General features: G+C 56.3%; 2 protein-coding genes across 5 annotated transcripts in view; one reads left to right on the top strand and one right to left on the bottom strand.

The window, feature by feature from the left end:
- Nucleotides 1-1,743: 1,743 nt before the first annotated feature.
- PBDC1 (polysaccharide biosynthesis domain containing 1) lies at nucleotides 1,744-3,628 on the top strand. The gene is made up of 6 exons (XM_061472609.1): nucleotides 1,744-1,805; nucleotides 1,889-1,954; nucleotides 2,229-2,288; nucleotides 2,357-2,497; nucleotides 2,570-2,681; nucleotides 3,408-3,628. The coding sequence occupies exons 1-6, from the start codon at nucleotides 1,788-1,790 to the stop codon at nucleotides 3,518-3,520; spliced, it is 510 nt and encodes a 169-aa protein (XP_061328593.1). The 5' UTR covers nucleotides 1,744-1,787; the 3' UTR covers nucleotides 3,521-3,628.
- Nucleotides 3,629-4,085: 457 nt separating this feature from the next.
- XPO7 (exportin 7) overlaps nucleotides 4,086-12,032 on the bottom strand; it is a 37,457-nt gene continuing 29,510 nt past the window's right edge. For all 4 annotated transcript variants that reach the window (XM_061472577.1, XM_061472578.1, XM_061472579.1 and 1 more), the window contains exons 20-28: nucleotides 11,868-11,956; nucleotides 11,056-11,163; nucleotides 9,586-9,668; nucleotides 8,840-9,054; nucleotides 7,629-7,767; nucleotides 6,981-7,141; nucleotides 6,051-6,149; nucleotides 5,624-5,751; nucleotides 4,086-5,545 (exon numbers count right to left, since the gene is read on the bottom strand). In XM_061472577.1, coding sequence (XP_061328561.1) covers nucleotides 5,452-5,545; nucleotides 5,624-5,751; nucleotides 6,051-6,149; nucleotides 6,981-7,141; nucleotides 7,629-7,767; nucleotides 8,840-9,054; nucleotides 9,586-9,668; nucleotides 11,056-11,163; nucleotides 11,868-11,956 — 1,116 coding nt within the window. In that variant the 3' untranslated portion in view covers nucleotides 4,086-5,451. The remainder of the gene's footprint in view (nucleotides 5,546-5,623; nucleotides 5,752-6,050; nucleotides 6,150-6,980; nucleotides 7,142-7,628; nucleotides 7,768-8,839; nucleotides 9,055-9,585; nucleotides 9,669-11,055; nucleotides 11,164-11,867; nucleotides 11,957-12,032) is intronic.

The raw sequence follows: 12,032 nt of genomic DNA, 5'->3' as shown, positions 1-12,032 counted from the left end.
GGCGCAAAACAGCATTTGTTGGGCAGGGGCAACCCAAAAGCAGCAGCATTCAGGGCTCCTCTGCGGCTGGAAGCGAAGGAGAAGGCCCCGTGCGAGTCCCTGACCCTGCTTTAGGGCTGGGGAGGATCCAGCCCCACTCAAACAGGGGCACACACGGGTCCCCTCCCAGCCCTGCAGGGACCCTCACACCCACCCCACTGCCCCACACCCGGTACCTGGATGGGCTCTGACACAGCTCCTGCTGCTTCTTTGCTGCTGGTTTCCTGCCCCGGCTGGCTCCTCGCCCTGGCAGGGATGGGGCTGAATGTGGGAGCCTGCAGCCCAAAGAGCCCCCAACCCTGCATTTCCCCCCTCCCATCACCCCCTTTCCCTCCCAGCTGTGGGCAATGAGCATTAACCCCATGGTGCAAAGAGACCCCAACCAGCCCCTGTTTTGCAGGAAGGGGATCCTCAGGGGAGCCGTTGCTCCTGCTTGGAGAGAAGGGGAGGGCTGGGATTAGGGGTGCGGGGTCCCTGCTCCATGGCGAGACTGGTGGATGCAGGAGTCCTGCTCACAACTCAACTGCAGGCACAAAAGGCAGAGCAGTAACCCCAGGCTGGAAGTACAGGGAAAGGGGGAGCAGCCCCCAGCGATGCTGCTGATGCTCACCCCAGATCACAGGCACAGGCCTGCCCATGTCAATGCTGTCTGTAAAGGACATGGAGCTGCTCATTGGGGACCCCCTGCTGAGGGATCCCCAACCCCAGCAGCTCACCCCAGAAGCCCAGGAGCCAGCACTGAGTTAGAGAACTCACCCTCAGTCACTACAATGCAATTACCAACCCAAGAGCAGCATCCAAACACAGCAGCAGCCCCAACCAAGGCAGCTTATACAGGCAGAGGGCCTCAATCAATCACTCAATCAGTCAATCATTCTTTCATTCATTCAATCAATCAATCAGCCAATGAGCACCCTTCACACCTTAATAGCACCCACCCTTGGAGTCAATCAGACCCCTCATGACTGTGTGAACCGCTTGGCATGTCACAGGCCCTTCTTTGGGCCACCCTGCCCTGCAGCTTCTGCCATGTGCCTCCTGCACTGATGGTGCTGCCCTGGACCACTGCATCCTGCCGTGTGCCTCCTGCACTGATGCCGCTGCCCTGGACCACTGCATCCTGCCGTGTGCCTCCTGCACTGATGGTGCTGCCCTGGACCACTGCATGCTGCCGTGTGCCTCCTGCACTGATGCCGCTGCCCTGGACCACTGCATCCTGCCGTGTGCCCCCTGCACTGATGGTGCTGCCCTGGACCACTGCATCCTGCCGTGTGCCTCCTGCACTGATGGTGCTGCCCTGGACCACTGCATCCTGCCGTGTGCCTCCTGCACTGATGCCGCTGCCCTGGACCACTGCATCCTGCCGTGTGCCCCCTGCACTGATGCCGCTGCCCTGGACCACCCTGTCCTGCCGTGTGCCTCCTGCACTGATGGTGCTGCCCTGGACCACTGCATCCTGCCGTGTGCCTCCTGCACTGATGCCGCTGCCCTGGACCACTGCATCCTGCCGTGTGCCTCCTGCACTGATGCCGCTGCCCTGGACCACTGCATCCTGCCGTGTGCCTCCTGCACTGATGCCGCTGCCCTGGACCACTGCATCCTGCCGTGTGCCTCCTGCACTGATGCCGCTGCCCTGGACCACCGCTCCCTGCCCACCCCGCACGCTCCCCCGTGCCCCCCGGTGCCCGTTCCCGTATCCCCGTGGGCGCACGCGCGGGGGGGCGGAGCCTCTTTCGTCAGCGCTGTCAATGGCGGCGGCGGGACTGGTGGGTCCGGGGCCGGGTCTCGGTCGGGGTCCGGGGGTCCCGGCCCGCCCCGTCCCGTCCCTCAGCAGCTTCTCCCCGCGCAGGGACCCGGCGAGGCCGCCGCGGCCGCTCACGCTCTGTCACTGCCGGCCGAGGCCTTCGGCAATGATGTGAGTGCTGGGATGGGGCGGGGGTCCCAGCCCGGGGGGGGGGGCAGCGCAGGGGGGTCCCTACTTTCGGAGCTGCCTGAGCTCCAGCTCCCCAGTCCTGGGGGTCCCCAGCCCCGAGGGGGCTCAGAGCTCAGCCGGGGCGCGTTGGGGGTTGCGGATCCACAGCATCGCCTGTGAGCGCCCGACCCTGGCGGTCTCTGTGGGCACAGCCCCCCCTCGCCATCACCCCCAAACTGCCCCCATCCTGCACCTGACCCCGCTCCTGCCTCCGCAGCCCCGCGTGGAGCTGGCCTGGGCCATGAAGGCCCATCAGCACGCCGAGATCTACTTCAATGTGAGTCCGGGGGGGGCTCAGAGGGGCGCCGGGGGGGTCGCCGTTAACCCTGCGGTGTCTCGGCGCAGCTCATCTCCTCCGTCGACCCCAAGTTCCTGAACCTGACCAAGGTCGATGACCAAATCTACCGCGAGTTCAGGGCCGCCTTCGGGGACCTGCGAGTGGAGGTGCTGGACCCCGAGGAGCTGAAGTCGGAGCCTGCCAAGGAGGTGCTGGGGCAGTGGGGGGGCTCACCCGGGTTCTGCCCTCCCCCGGTGTGACCTGGGCCGTGTCCTCCCCAGAAGTGGCGCCCGTTCTGCCTGCGCTTCCAGGGGCTGGTGGAGGACTTCAACTACGGCACCTTGCTGCGCCTGGACTGCCGCGGCGGCTACACCGAGGACAACAGCATCTTCGGTGCGCGGAGCTCCGGGATAGGGCAGAGCTGAGCCCCCCTGCCCAGCCCTGCGCTAGGGCAGAGCTGACCCCTGTACCCAGCTCTGCGCTAGGGCAGAGCTGAGCTGAGCCCCTGTGCCCAGCCCTGCACTAGGGCAGAGCTGACCCCTGTACCCAGCTCTGCGCTAGGGCAGAGCTGAGCTGAGCCCCTGTACCCAGCCCTGCACTAGGGCAGAGCTGAGCTGAGCCCCCCTGCCCAGCCCTGCGCTAGGGCAGAGCTGACCCCTGTACCCAGCTCTGCGCTAGGGCAGAGCTGAGCTGAGCCCCCCTGCCCAGCCCTGCACTAGGGCAGAGCTGAGCTGAGCCCCCCTGCCCAGCCCTGCACTAGGGCAGAGCTGAGCTGAGCCCCCCTGCCCAGCCCTGCGCTAGGGCAGAGCTGAGCTGAGCTGAGCCCCCGTGCCCAGCCCTGCACTAGGGCAGAGCTGAGCTGAGCCCCCGTGCCCAGCCCTGCACTAGGGCAGAGCTGAGCTGAGCTGAGCCCCCCTGCCCAGCCCTGCACTAGGGCAGAGCTGAGCTGAGCCCCCGTGCCCAGCCCTGCACTAGGGCAGAGCTGAGCTGAGCTGAGCCCCCCTGCCCAGCCCTGCGCTAGGGCAGAGCTGAGCTGAGCCCCCGTGCCCAGCCCTGCGCTAGGGCAGAGCTGACCCCACCATCCCGAGCACTTCAGGTTCTTCCTCTCTCCTCTCTCAGCCACCAGGATCCAGTTCTTTGCCATCGAGATCGCTCGCAACAGGGAGGGATGGAACAGCGCTGTCTACAGCAGGGCCAGGGAGCCGGCAGCTCAGGAAGCGGCATCGGGATGAGGACGGGAGGAGCTCCAAGAGGGGCAGGGAGCTCGTGGCCAGGCGGGGGCCGGGCAGGGCTGCACCCACCCCATCACAGACTGTAAATAAACGTTTTTACACTGAAGGGATTCCCTGTGCTCAGCTGTGGGACGTGCCCTGGACCAGAAAGCGCCGAATGCGCTGGGATTTCAGGTGGATCACAGAGACCTGGAATGGGCTGTGTTGGACGGGGCCTGAAATCCCAGCACCCTCACAGGGAAGAGTTTCTGCCTCAGAGCTCATCTCAGTCTCCCCTCTGGCAGGTTAAAGCCATTCCCCTTGGCCTGTCCTCATATCCCTTATATCCCAAAGCCCCTCTCCAGGTTTCCTGCAGCCCCTTCAGGCACTGGAGCTGCTCTCGGGAGCCTTCTCTTCTCCAGGCTGCCCCAGCCCAGCTCGCTCAGCCTGGCTCCAGAGCAGAGCTGCTCCAGCCCTTCTCCCTCAGCCTGTGCTTGAGAGTGCCCTGACAGAGGGGCAGGACCCTGCCCTTTGCCTCTGCTCCATCTCCCTACACAGCCCCAGCTGAGTCAGGCCCAGACACTGCTCAGTAGAAACCATTGAAATTTTATTTGCAGTCACAATGCTTACACTGTATGCAGCAAACACCCTTACAAGTCAACCAGCAATCTGCTCACGCGGAAAGGACCCAACACACAGGCGCCAGAGGGAAGAAAACGGGGAGAAAAACAAAATGAAGGAAATAAAATAAACTGAGAAGGTGGTGCCTGGGCAGAGAAACGAGAGCCCCGAGGACAGAGTGTGGGAAGAGCTGAGCAAGGGGATGCACACGACTAGCAGCAACAATAGTGGAAAAAGTACAAGGCAAACAGGTTCCCTCCCCCGTTGCTTTCCTCCAGAAGTGGGTTTGAGATCCAAAACACATTGTGGTGGCTTCCAAAGAGAATGGAATCGTTCCCAAAGGGGGGATACTTCATGCGAGGCAAAACCTTGTTATTAAGAACCCTCCTCCGTGTGCTGCGGGCCCCGGGAGCATCCCCCTGTGCTCCTGCTCGGCTGAGGGGGGAGAAAAGACACCCTAAAAGCCAAAAGAAAGGGGGAGCGGAGGGAGGCGAGGGCCCTGGGGGAGCAGGGTGACGAGGGGACAGTGCCTACTGCTGCGACAGCGGGGGGACAGGAGACACCCACGAGCAAGCACGAATGAGAGAGCACGCGCCATGGCTTAGAGTTCCTAATAACAAGGGCAGGAGGGGGGGAGTTGTGATTTCAAGGGGCTTAATAAGAAAAAATATACATTTTGGAATTTTACAATGCCTTTTTCTTTTTTTTTTTGCCTTTTTCCTTTTTTTCTCGGTTTTTGTGTTGTTTTTTTGTGGTTTTTTCATTTCTCTCTACACTGTCACTAAATAGATCTCTGCACTTTCACACAGCCACCCCTCGCCCAGTAAAGCTTCAGGCCACGCTTTCCTCACTCACACCCTCCCGCAGCACCGGTGCACCAGGACTGTAAAAATGCCCAATCACACCCTTTTTTGCCTTTTTTTTTTTTGCCTTTTTTTTCTTTTTTTTTCCTTTTTTTTCTTTTTTTTAAACTGAGTCAATATAAACCTTGTTCAAAATGTTATGAAAAAATGTACATGTTTTATACAAGGCAGACTGCAGCAGAGCGCTGGCGTTCCACGCAGACATTCGGGCTGGGAGACGTTGGATTCTTGCACTTGGCTTTATGCCCTTCCACCCCCTTCCCATGGAAACAGAAGCACCCTGCCCCGTGAGCTCAACAACCCCTCCTGTTCCCTCCTCCCCTGGGATGTGGAGCATGGGTGGGCCGCAATCCAGCCCTGGGGGAAGAGCAGGGATTTAGAAACGCCCTCTTTTCTTTCCATCGGAAATGGTTACCCCTCTGGGCCAGGCCAAAGAGATGCTGCTCTGTACAGGGGGCCTGGGAGATGTCAGCTCATCATGTCGTTGCTGTTGACGCCGTAGGTGGAGTTCTTCATGGAGTCGTTCACCTCCCGCCTGAAGGCCGACAGGTTTTGTGTGAACCTAAGGCAGAGGCAGAGCAGCGCGTCAGAGCGGAGCCTCCGCGGCGCTGCTCCCAGGAGAGCCCCGGCTCGTACTCACCTGTCCCTGTTCTTGGTCAGGAGGTTGCGTTCGATGCCCTCCATGAGGTTCTCGAAGCAGAGGTGCATCGCCTGCTGCTTCTCCGGGGGCTGGCTGTTCACTATGCTGTTCCTCAAGTCCGAGAAATACTGGGCAGGACAAGAGAAGGATGGGTTAATTCCCAGAGGAACCAACAGCCACCGTGGCTTTGGGACAGAGCTGTCGCCAGGCTCTTCGGAGGAGGGAGGAAACGTGTCAGAGCTCCTCAGGTGACTCCTGGTGCCCTCAAAGTACCAGGACTCCTCAGTGCCAAGGCTGCTGCCAAGGGCTGCACACCCTTCCCTTGACACGCAACCCGACTGCCCCAGCCCCTCTCTGACATGGCTCAGCTCCCTCCAGCCTCATCCAAGCCCTCAAGCCCTGCCGGGAGCCTGGTGGGATGTTTTACCTTCTCATTGAGCAGTATTAAGCCAAGCAGAGGCCGCGACATTGACCACTGGTTCCTGCAGTCCTCAAAGATGATGATGTTCAGCACTGTTGACAGCATCTGGAAGAAGGAAAGTGAGGGTTTAAACCCAGCCCTTCCATCCCAGCTGTCCTCATCACAGCACTGTGCAGCTCGGGAGCAATGATTCGCCTTTGATGCCCCCAGCGTTGGAGCTCTCAGCACTGTGGGACAGGATGAGGACCTGGAACCCCCATCAAAAGGTGCAGATCTTTCACTGAAAGCACATGGAGGAGGTGCTGAAGGCTGGCAGGCCATGTACTCCAGGGGAATTGTCTCATCTTCACTTAAACAAGGCAATGAAGTGCTTAAATGCAGGGAGCAAAGGCTCTGGTGCCCTAGGGAGCTTCCTCCAGTCCAGCCAGATGAACTTTAAGGTCTGTTCCAGCCTTGTCAAGCACAGGGACCTGCTGATGCCTGCTCTGCTCCGAGTGCACAGGCACCACTGAGCTGTTCCAGGGATTTACACAAACCCTGGCTCACATCTGTTAAAGCAGTGGAACCACACGTGCTCTCTGGCTGAAGGTACATTTCACAGCTTCATTCCTGTCAACCACCAGCACTTTCTGTAACTTTCATTTAAAAAAAACGGGCAAAAGCTCATTTTTGGCTACTTCCTTTTGTATCTGAAATGAAAAAATGGTGTTCCTTGCACAAGGAAGCACAGCCCTGAAGCATGGCACTGAATCAGACCTACCAGAAGATGGATACAGAAAAGATGCAATACTAGCAAAAATAACACCTTTCTGCTCCAGAAAAGCCTGGGGGTGTAGAGCAGGGGTCATGCAGCCCCCACATTACATCATGCTAAGACAACTCAAGGAGCTTCCTGTGCCGTGTCACAACAAGGCCCAACACCAGCCAGGTCTTTACCTGCTGAATCATCTCCGGGTGCTGCTGCATGATGTGCAGGAAGCGGTCGCTCTCCTGGGTCAGAGGTGTGCTCCTCTTCTTGGTGCTGCGAGAGAGTTGCTTGAAGAGATAGGTGACAATGTGGTCCAAACAGGAGCAGCAGCCTGTGCAAACCATGGTGTCTGCAAGAACAGGAAAGCAGGGAGGGGTTGGGGCACTGCCAGAGTTTTCCCTCGCTCAGATGCACTGGGTGGGCTCCCAGGGAAGCATCACCACTCATGTGGGTCCTTCTAGGGGCTTTGCAAGCAAGAACCTAACCCTAAACAGGTCAGCAACTTCCTCACTGCTACATCTTCTGATATATTTTTATATTCCTCACTGATATTCTTCTAGTGGAAGGTGTACTTGCCCATGGCAGGGGCGTGGAACTGGATGAGCTTTAGGGTCCCTTCCAACACAACCCATTCTGTGATTCTGTGATATGAACTATCTCTAATATTCCAGCTTTAACAGAGGTGAAACTCCTCCACCCATTGACAAGGTATGTCTTGACTTATCTGGTAGCCTGAAATGCTAGCAGATACATGAAATGCTTTCAAAGCAGTCCAAAGTATTTCCCCACCTCCAAATCAAAGCCCTAAGAGCACCACAGAGAGCAGAAGTAGTTACCTAGTGCAGTGAGACCTTCTGAAATGGAAGAGAGAATGTACATGATCACATGAGGCTCCAGACTGGCTATAAAGTTCATGTGGTCCTGGGTAAGAACTTCCAGCAAGGAATAGTATGACTGGCTGAGCTTGGGATAATCCTGCAGAGAAAGGGAGAGAAAAAGACTTCTAAGTTCTCATCCTAGCTTGTAACCACCAGTTAAAGTGTTCTGCTAGACCCAACCCATTCATTAATCATCTGAGAACTGCTTACTGCATCTCCTGGAAAGAGAACAAACCAACCTCTCACAGCAGAACTGATGGGCCAACATGTTTTCCACCCTTCTCCACCACTAAAAGCCTTTCAAACAGGCTCAACCATGGTCCAGCAGGTTCCCAACGCTGTTCTATCGAAACATCTCTCCCCCCTGCTCTGCTTGTTTCTAAATGGGGAGTGTGAGTGAGTACATGCCATTGCTGGAGATGCAGAGATAGGCCTGGCTCCCCAGGTGTCCAAGCAGAGCGCCAGCTCACATCAGAATCCACATGCAGGGTGCTGTGCTCAGCAGCAGGGCCACAGACCTCTCAGCAGCCCCCAGACCAGGGGCCCCGTCTCCAAAGGGCAATGGTTTGGCCACTGGTATATTAAATCGAGAACGTGCCAAATGCGCTCTGAGAGATGGCAACAACTCCTTTCAGATCCTGCTATGGTAGTAAGAGAGGAGTATCTGCTGCCCTCTCTCCTCAGTATTTTGCCTGTGCTGATGGGGCCTCCAAGCTCTGGGGCAAAATGGGTTTCTGTATGAGGTGTGGATCAGAGCAAGACTGTAGGCGGATATCAGGAAGCAGGTTATGTTTTAATTGCTGAGGCATCCAGATCTCTGCCCACAGGCAACAGAGGCAAGAACAATCCCTCACTCACAGGAAGTGTTTTACAGATGGAGGAGGAATTATTCTGCTAATTGCTGGGCTGAGCCTTGGAGTGCACCATGCTGCAGAGCTGAGCAGCAGCAGGGCTGCCCGGGGGGGGCGGTCCTTGGCTGCTGGGGGTGTTGCAGCCTTCACGAAGCACCTACAGCTGTGCATCCGGGAGCTGCAAGTTCCTCCTGGCCTCTGCCTAGAGCTGTGCTTCCGGGCAGCGGCACAAGTTCACTCCTCTCTGTGATTAAAGTATTCCTTTGGCGTGTAATCTTCCAAACCTGCCTTCCCCTGCTAACCACGGGTTCAGCTTACCAGGAGGTCACTGTGAGGGATGGAAAGCAGAAGCTTGATAAAGGTTTGCAAGGCATTGTCCAGTGCATCATCCCCGTACAGACGGAAGACCCCAAAGTTGACGTAGCTCCCGCTCAGTGCAGCCTTCAGCATAGAGAAGCAGATGGAAATCCCCTTGAGCTTCAAGGCATAGACTTGATCCTTTGGGACCTCCCCAAGCGTTAGGATACGATTTCCTGCGTGAGCACAGAAGCGGACTCAGTATTTCATCCAAACCCTTTCTCCCCCAGGGAGCAGGGAAAACAAAAAGTGGAGCCATAAGGAATGACTGAGGAGTCAGCAGGAAGCGTCAAAGACTCGTTCCCCCAGCCAAAGGTTAAGGAACCCGCTGCAAGTTCAGTGTGGCTCTACTAGGACCCACGGCAGAATGCGACCGCATGTCACTTTGCTGTGGAAACAGGACAGCAGAAGGACAGGCTCGCCCATGTCACCTTGCACACTCACAAGGGGCTCAGCTGGGCTCCTGCTCCTTGCTGGCATTTTCTTCCTCATTTTCCATGGCAAATACCCTGCCCTGCAGCTCGCCTGCCTACCCAGCACCTCAAGCAGAAGCATCTCCCCGTATCTAAGCATGCATTCAGCAAGCAGGCTGGCACTGCTCCCCAGCCCAGGCTGTCTGAGCTGGCAAGGGCCCCAGCCCTCCCTCCCCGAGCAAGCAGAGCACTCAAGGGCAGAGCAAGGCTGCCCAGATCCCCCTGCACACTCACCATATGTAGTTATCATTTTACTCGTTTCTCGGAAGAGCAGGATGCCATTGGGAGAGGACACATCAAACTGCAGCCGTTGGGATCTAACGGAAAGACAGCGTAAATTGGGGCTTAAACACACCTGGGAGTAAACCAAAGCTAACGTTGGAGCACCTTCATGGCTGCTGCCTGCTGGGGCACCCTCCTCCCAGGGATGCTCCCCAGGGTTCAACAAGGACTTTGGACAAGGGCCTGCAGGGACAGGCCAAGGGGAATGGCTTTAACCTGCCAGAGGGGAGACTGAGATGAGCTCTTAGGCAGAAGCTCTTCCCCGTGAGGGTGCTGAGGTGCTGGCACAGAGTGCCCAGAGAAGCTGTGGCTGCCCCATCCCTGGCAGTGTTCAAGGCCAGGTTGGACACAGGGGCTTGGAGCAAGCTGCTCCAGTGGAAGGTGTCCCTGCCCGTGGCAGGGGTTGGAACTGGATGAGCTTTAAAGTCCCTTCTAAGGCAAACCACTCCAGGGTTCCTTGATTCTATGAAAATGCCCTGGCCTGGGAGAGAATCCTGCTCCTCCTTACCAAAGCCAGACAGGACACAAGCACTGAGGGACAGAGCAGCTCTGCTGTCACAGAAGAAAGGGCCTGTATTTCACAGACACTAGGAATATTCCGAGCTGGAGGCTGGAATCCTGTCTTGGCAATAGTCACTTGGCTACTGTACACAAACACAGCCAACATCTTGGAAGCAGCACTGTAGGGCAGGCTGACTAGCTCCTATTCATAACACAATCAAGAATTCAGAGCTTGGCATTTTATCCCCTGCAGTGACTAGATCTTACAACTGAAGTTCAGCACGGTGTCCAGTTCACCTCGGAGACAAACAAGTGGATGGATTCCACAGGACTGTCCTACTGCAAAGACCCTGCTGCCCTGGGGCAAAGTCTCCCAGGATGGACTCTCAAATGGCTGTGCCTGAACCTTGTGTCCCTTCCTCCAGCTGTAACAACAGCCCCTTCCTCTCGGGTTGTGTGCTGCTGGCTGAAGGCCAGAGCAACATCTTGGCAGCCTCCCGCTGCCAGCTCAGCCAGCCTGAGTGATGTGAACAGCATCAGAGGTACCTCTCTGCTGGCAACAAGAGCTGATGCTCTAAAGCAAAAGTGCTCATCTGGCTGCCGGAGAGAACAAGGCTCATTTGAAACACAGGCTTTAAAAATTAACATGAGCTGCCCGCCTCATCTTGTACTGCTGCCCTTGGAAGCAGACACTAAAGGAATCCAGTGCTATTGATCGTGTCTCTGGTCTGAGTCATGAGATCTGAAGCGTTCGATTTTCTTCTCTGCTGACACAGAGCCAGTCCCCCCCATCCCCTTTGCAGCCTTCAGAGCATAAATAACCCAAGTACAGAAAACACAGCCGGGCACTGACACCCCCCCGAAGGCTGAAGCAGCACAGACACAAATCCCTGCCAGTTTTCAGAGGCAGCAGGTTCATACCTATTATGTACCAGCTCAGCCATCAGTTTGAGGACGGGTGTAGTGCAGGCAGGGTCATGGTACCAGAGCTCAATGGCCCGCTGCAGGATTGGCATGTAGGATGGGTAACTGCAGGGTGAAAGCTAAGGAATGTTGTGACTTTGCTTGAAGCAAAAAAGGTCACGATTTCTACCAAAAAGCTTACTTTTGTGTACTGCACCCATACCTTGTGAAGCAGCTTATGTGACAGGGTTAAACAAGAGATACTGCTTGCTGGGGTCTGCTTTATCACACAAAAAATGAACATAATTAAAAATAGAACCTCTTCATCAGTGTGCTGAGGAGTTGCAAACACACTTCTTATGCTAGGACAAACAAGAACCAAAAAGGTCTTCAATGAAAGGGAAGCCAGAACCAAAGATGTGACAGTGCAGACAGCTGACCTTCCCCAGCCCGCCTGCTCTTTGAGCAGCTATGCTCTCACCAAAAGGACAAGGATACCAACTGCTGTTGGCTTTGGTGAGCAAGAGAAGAAGCTTTTGTTGCTGCCGGGAAGCACGCATCCCATTAAAAGCCTTTGTGCTTTGCAGGTCAAATCTCTTTAGGACCACTCGGAAAAACCCCAACAGCAGCTTTGAGCAGACTTCTAGGTTGACTTGGTTACAGACAGACCTATTTTAGGGCTCAGAGACAGGATACTGAGTACTATACAAGTGAAGAGAAACCCCAGTCAGGGTTCAGCAGGGAAAATAGGACATTTGGATGCAGTCAGCCAGCGTTCTCTCCCCTCTGAGGGACATGAGGACTCAAGCTTTAGGGCAATAGAAGGATACATCCACTCAAACAGCATCATGAAGCTGGTCTTGGCATTGAAGGCAAAGGCTATTCCCCTCAAGTCTCTCACCAAGCCAACCAAAGTTCTCTGCATTGCAAAAGAAAAGAGATGTTAAAACTTGCCACACATATGGACCTCTCCCTCCCTGTCTCCACCAGCCCAG

Source organism: Pezoporus flaviventris, unplaced genomic scaffold (genome assembly GCF_033815535.1).
Source record: "Pezoporus flaviventris isolate CSIRO_AGI_PZ_B2104156 unplaced genomic scaffold, CSIRO_AGI_Pfla_v1 ptg000071l, whole genome shotgun sequence".
Taxonomy (NCBI): Eukaryota; Metazoa; Chordata; class Aves; order Psittaciformes; family Psittacidae; genus Pezoporus; species Pezoporus flaviventris.
The sequence above is the reverse complement of the archived record's forward strand: the minus strand, read 5'-3'. Positions and strand labels throughout refer to the sequence as shown.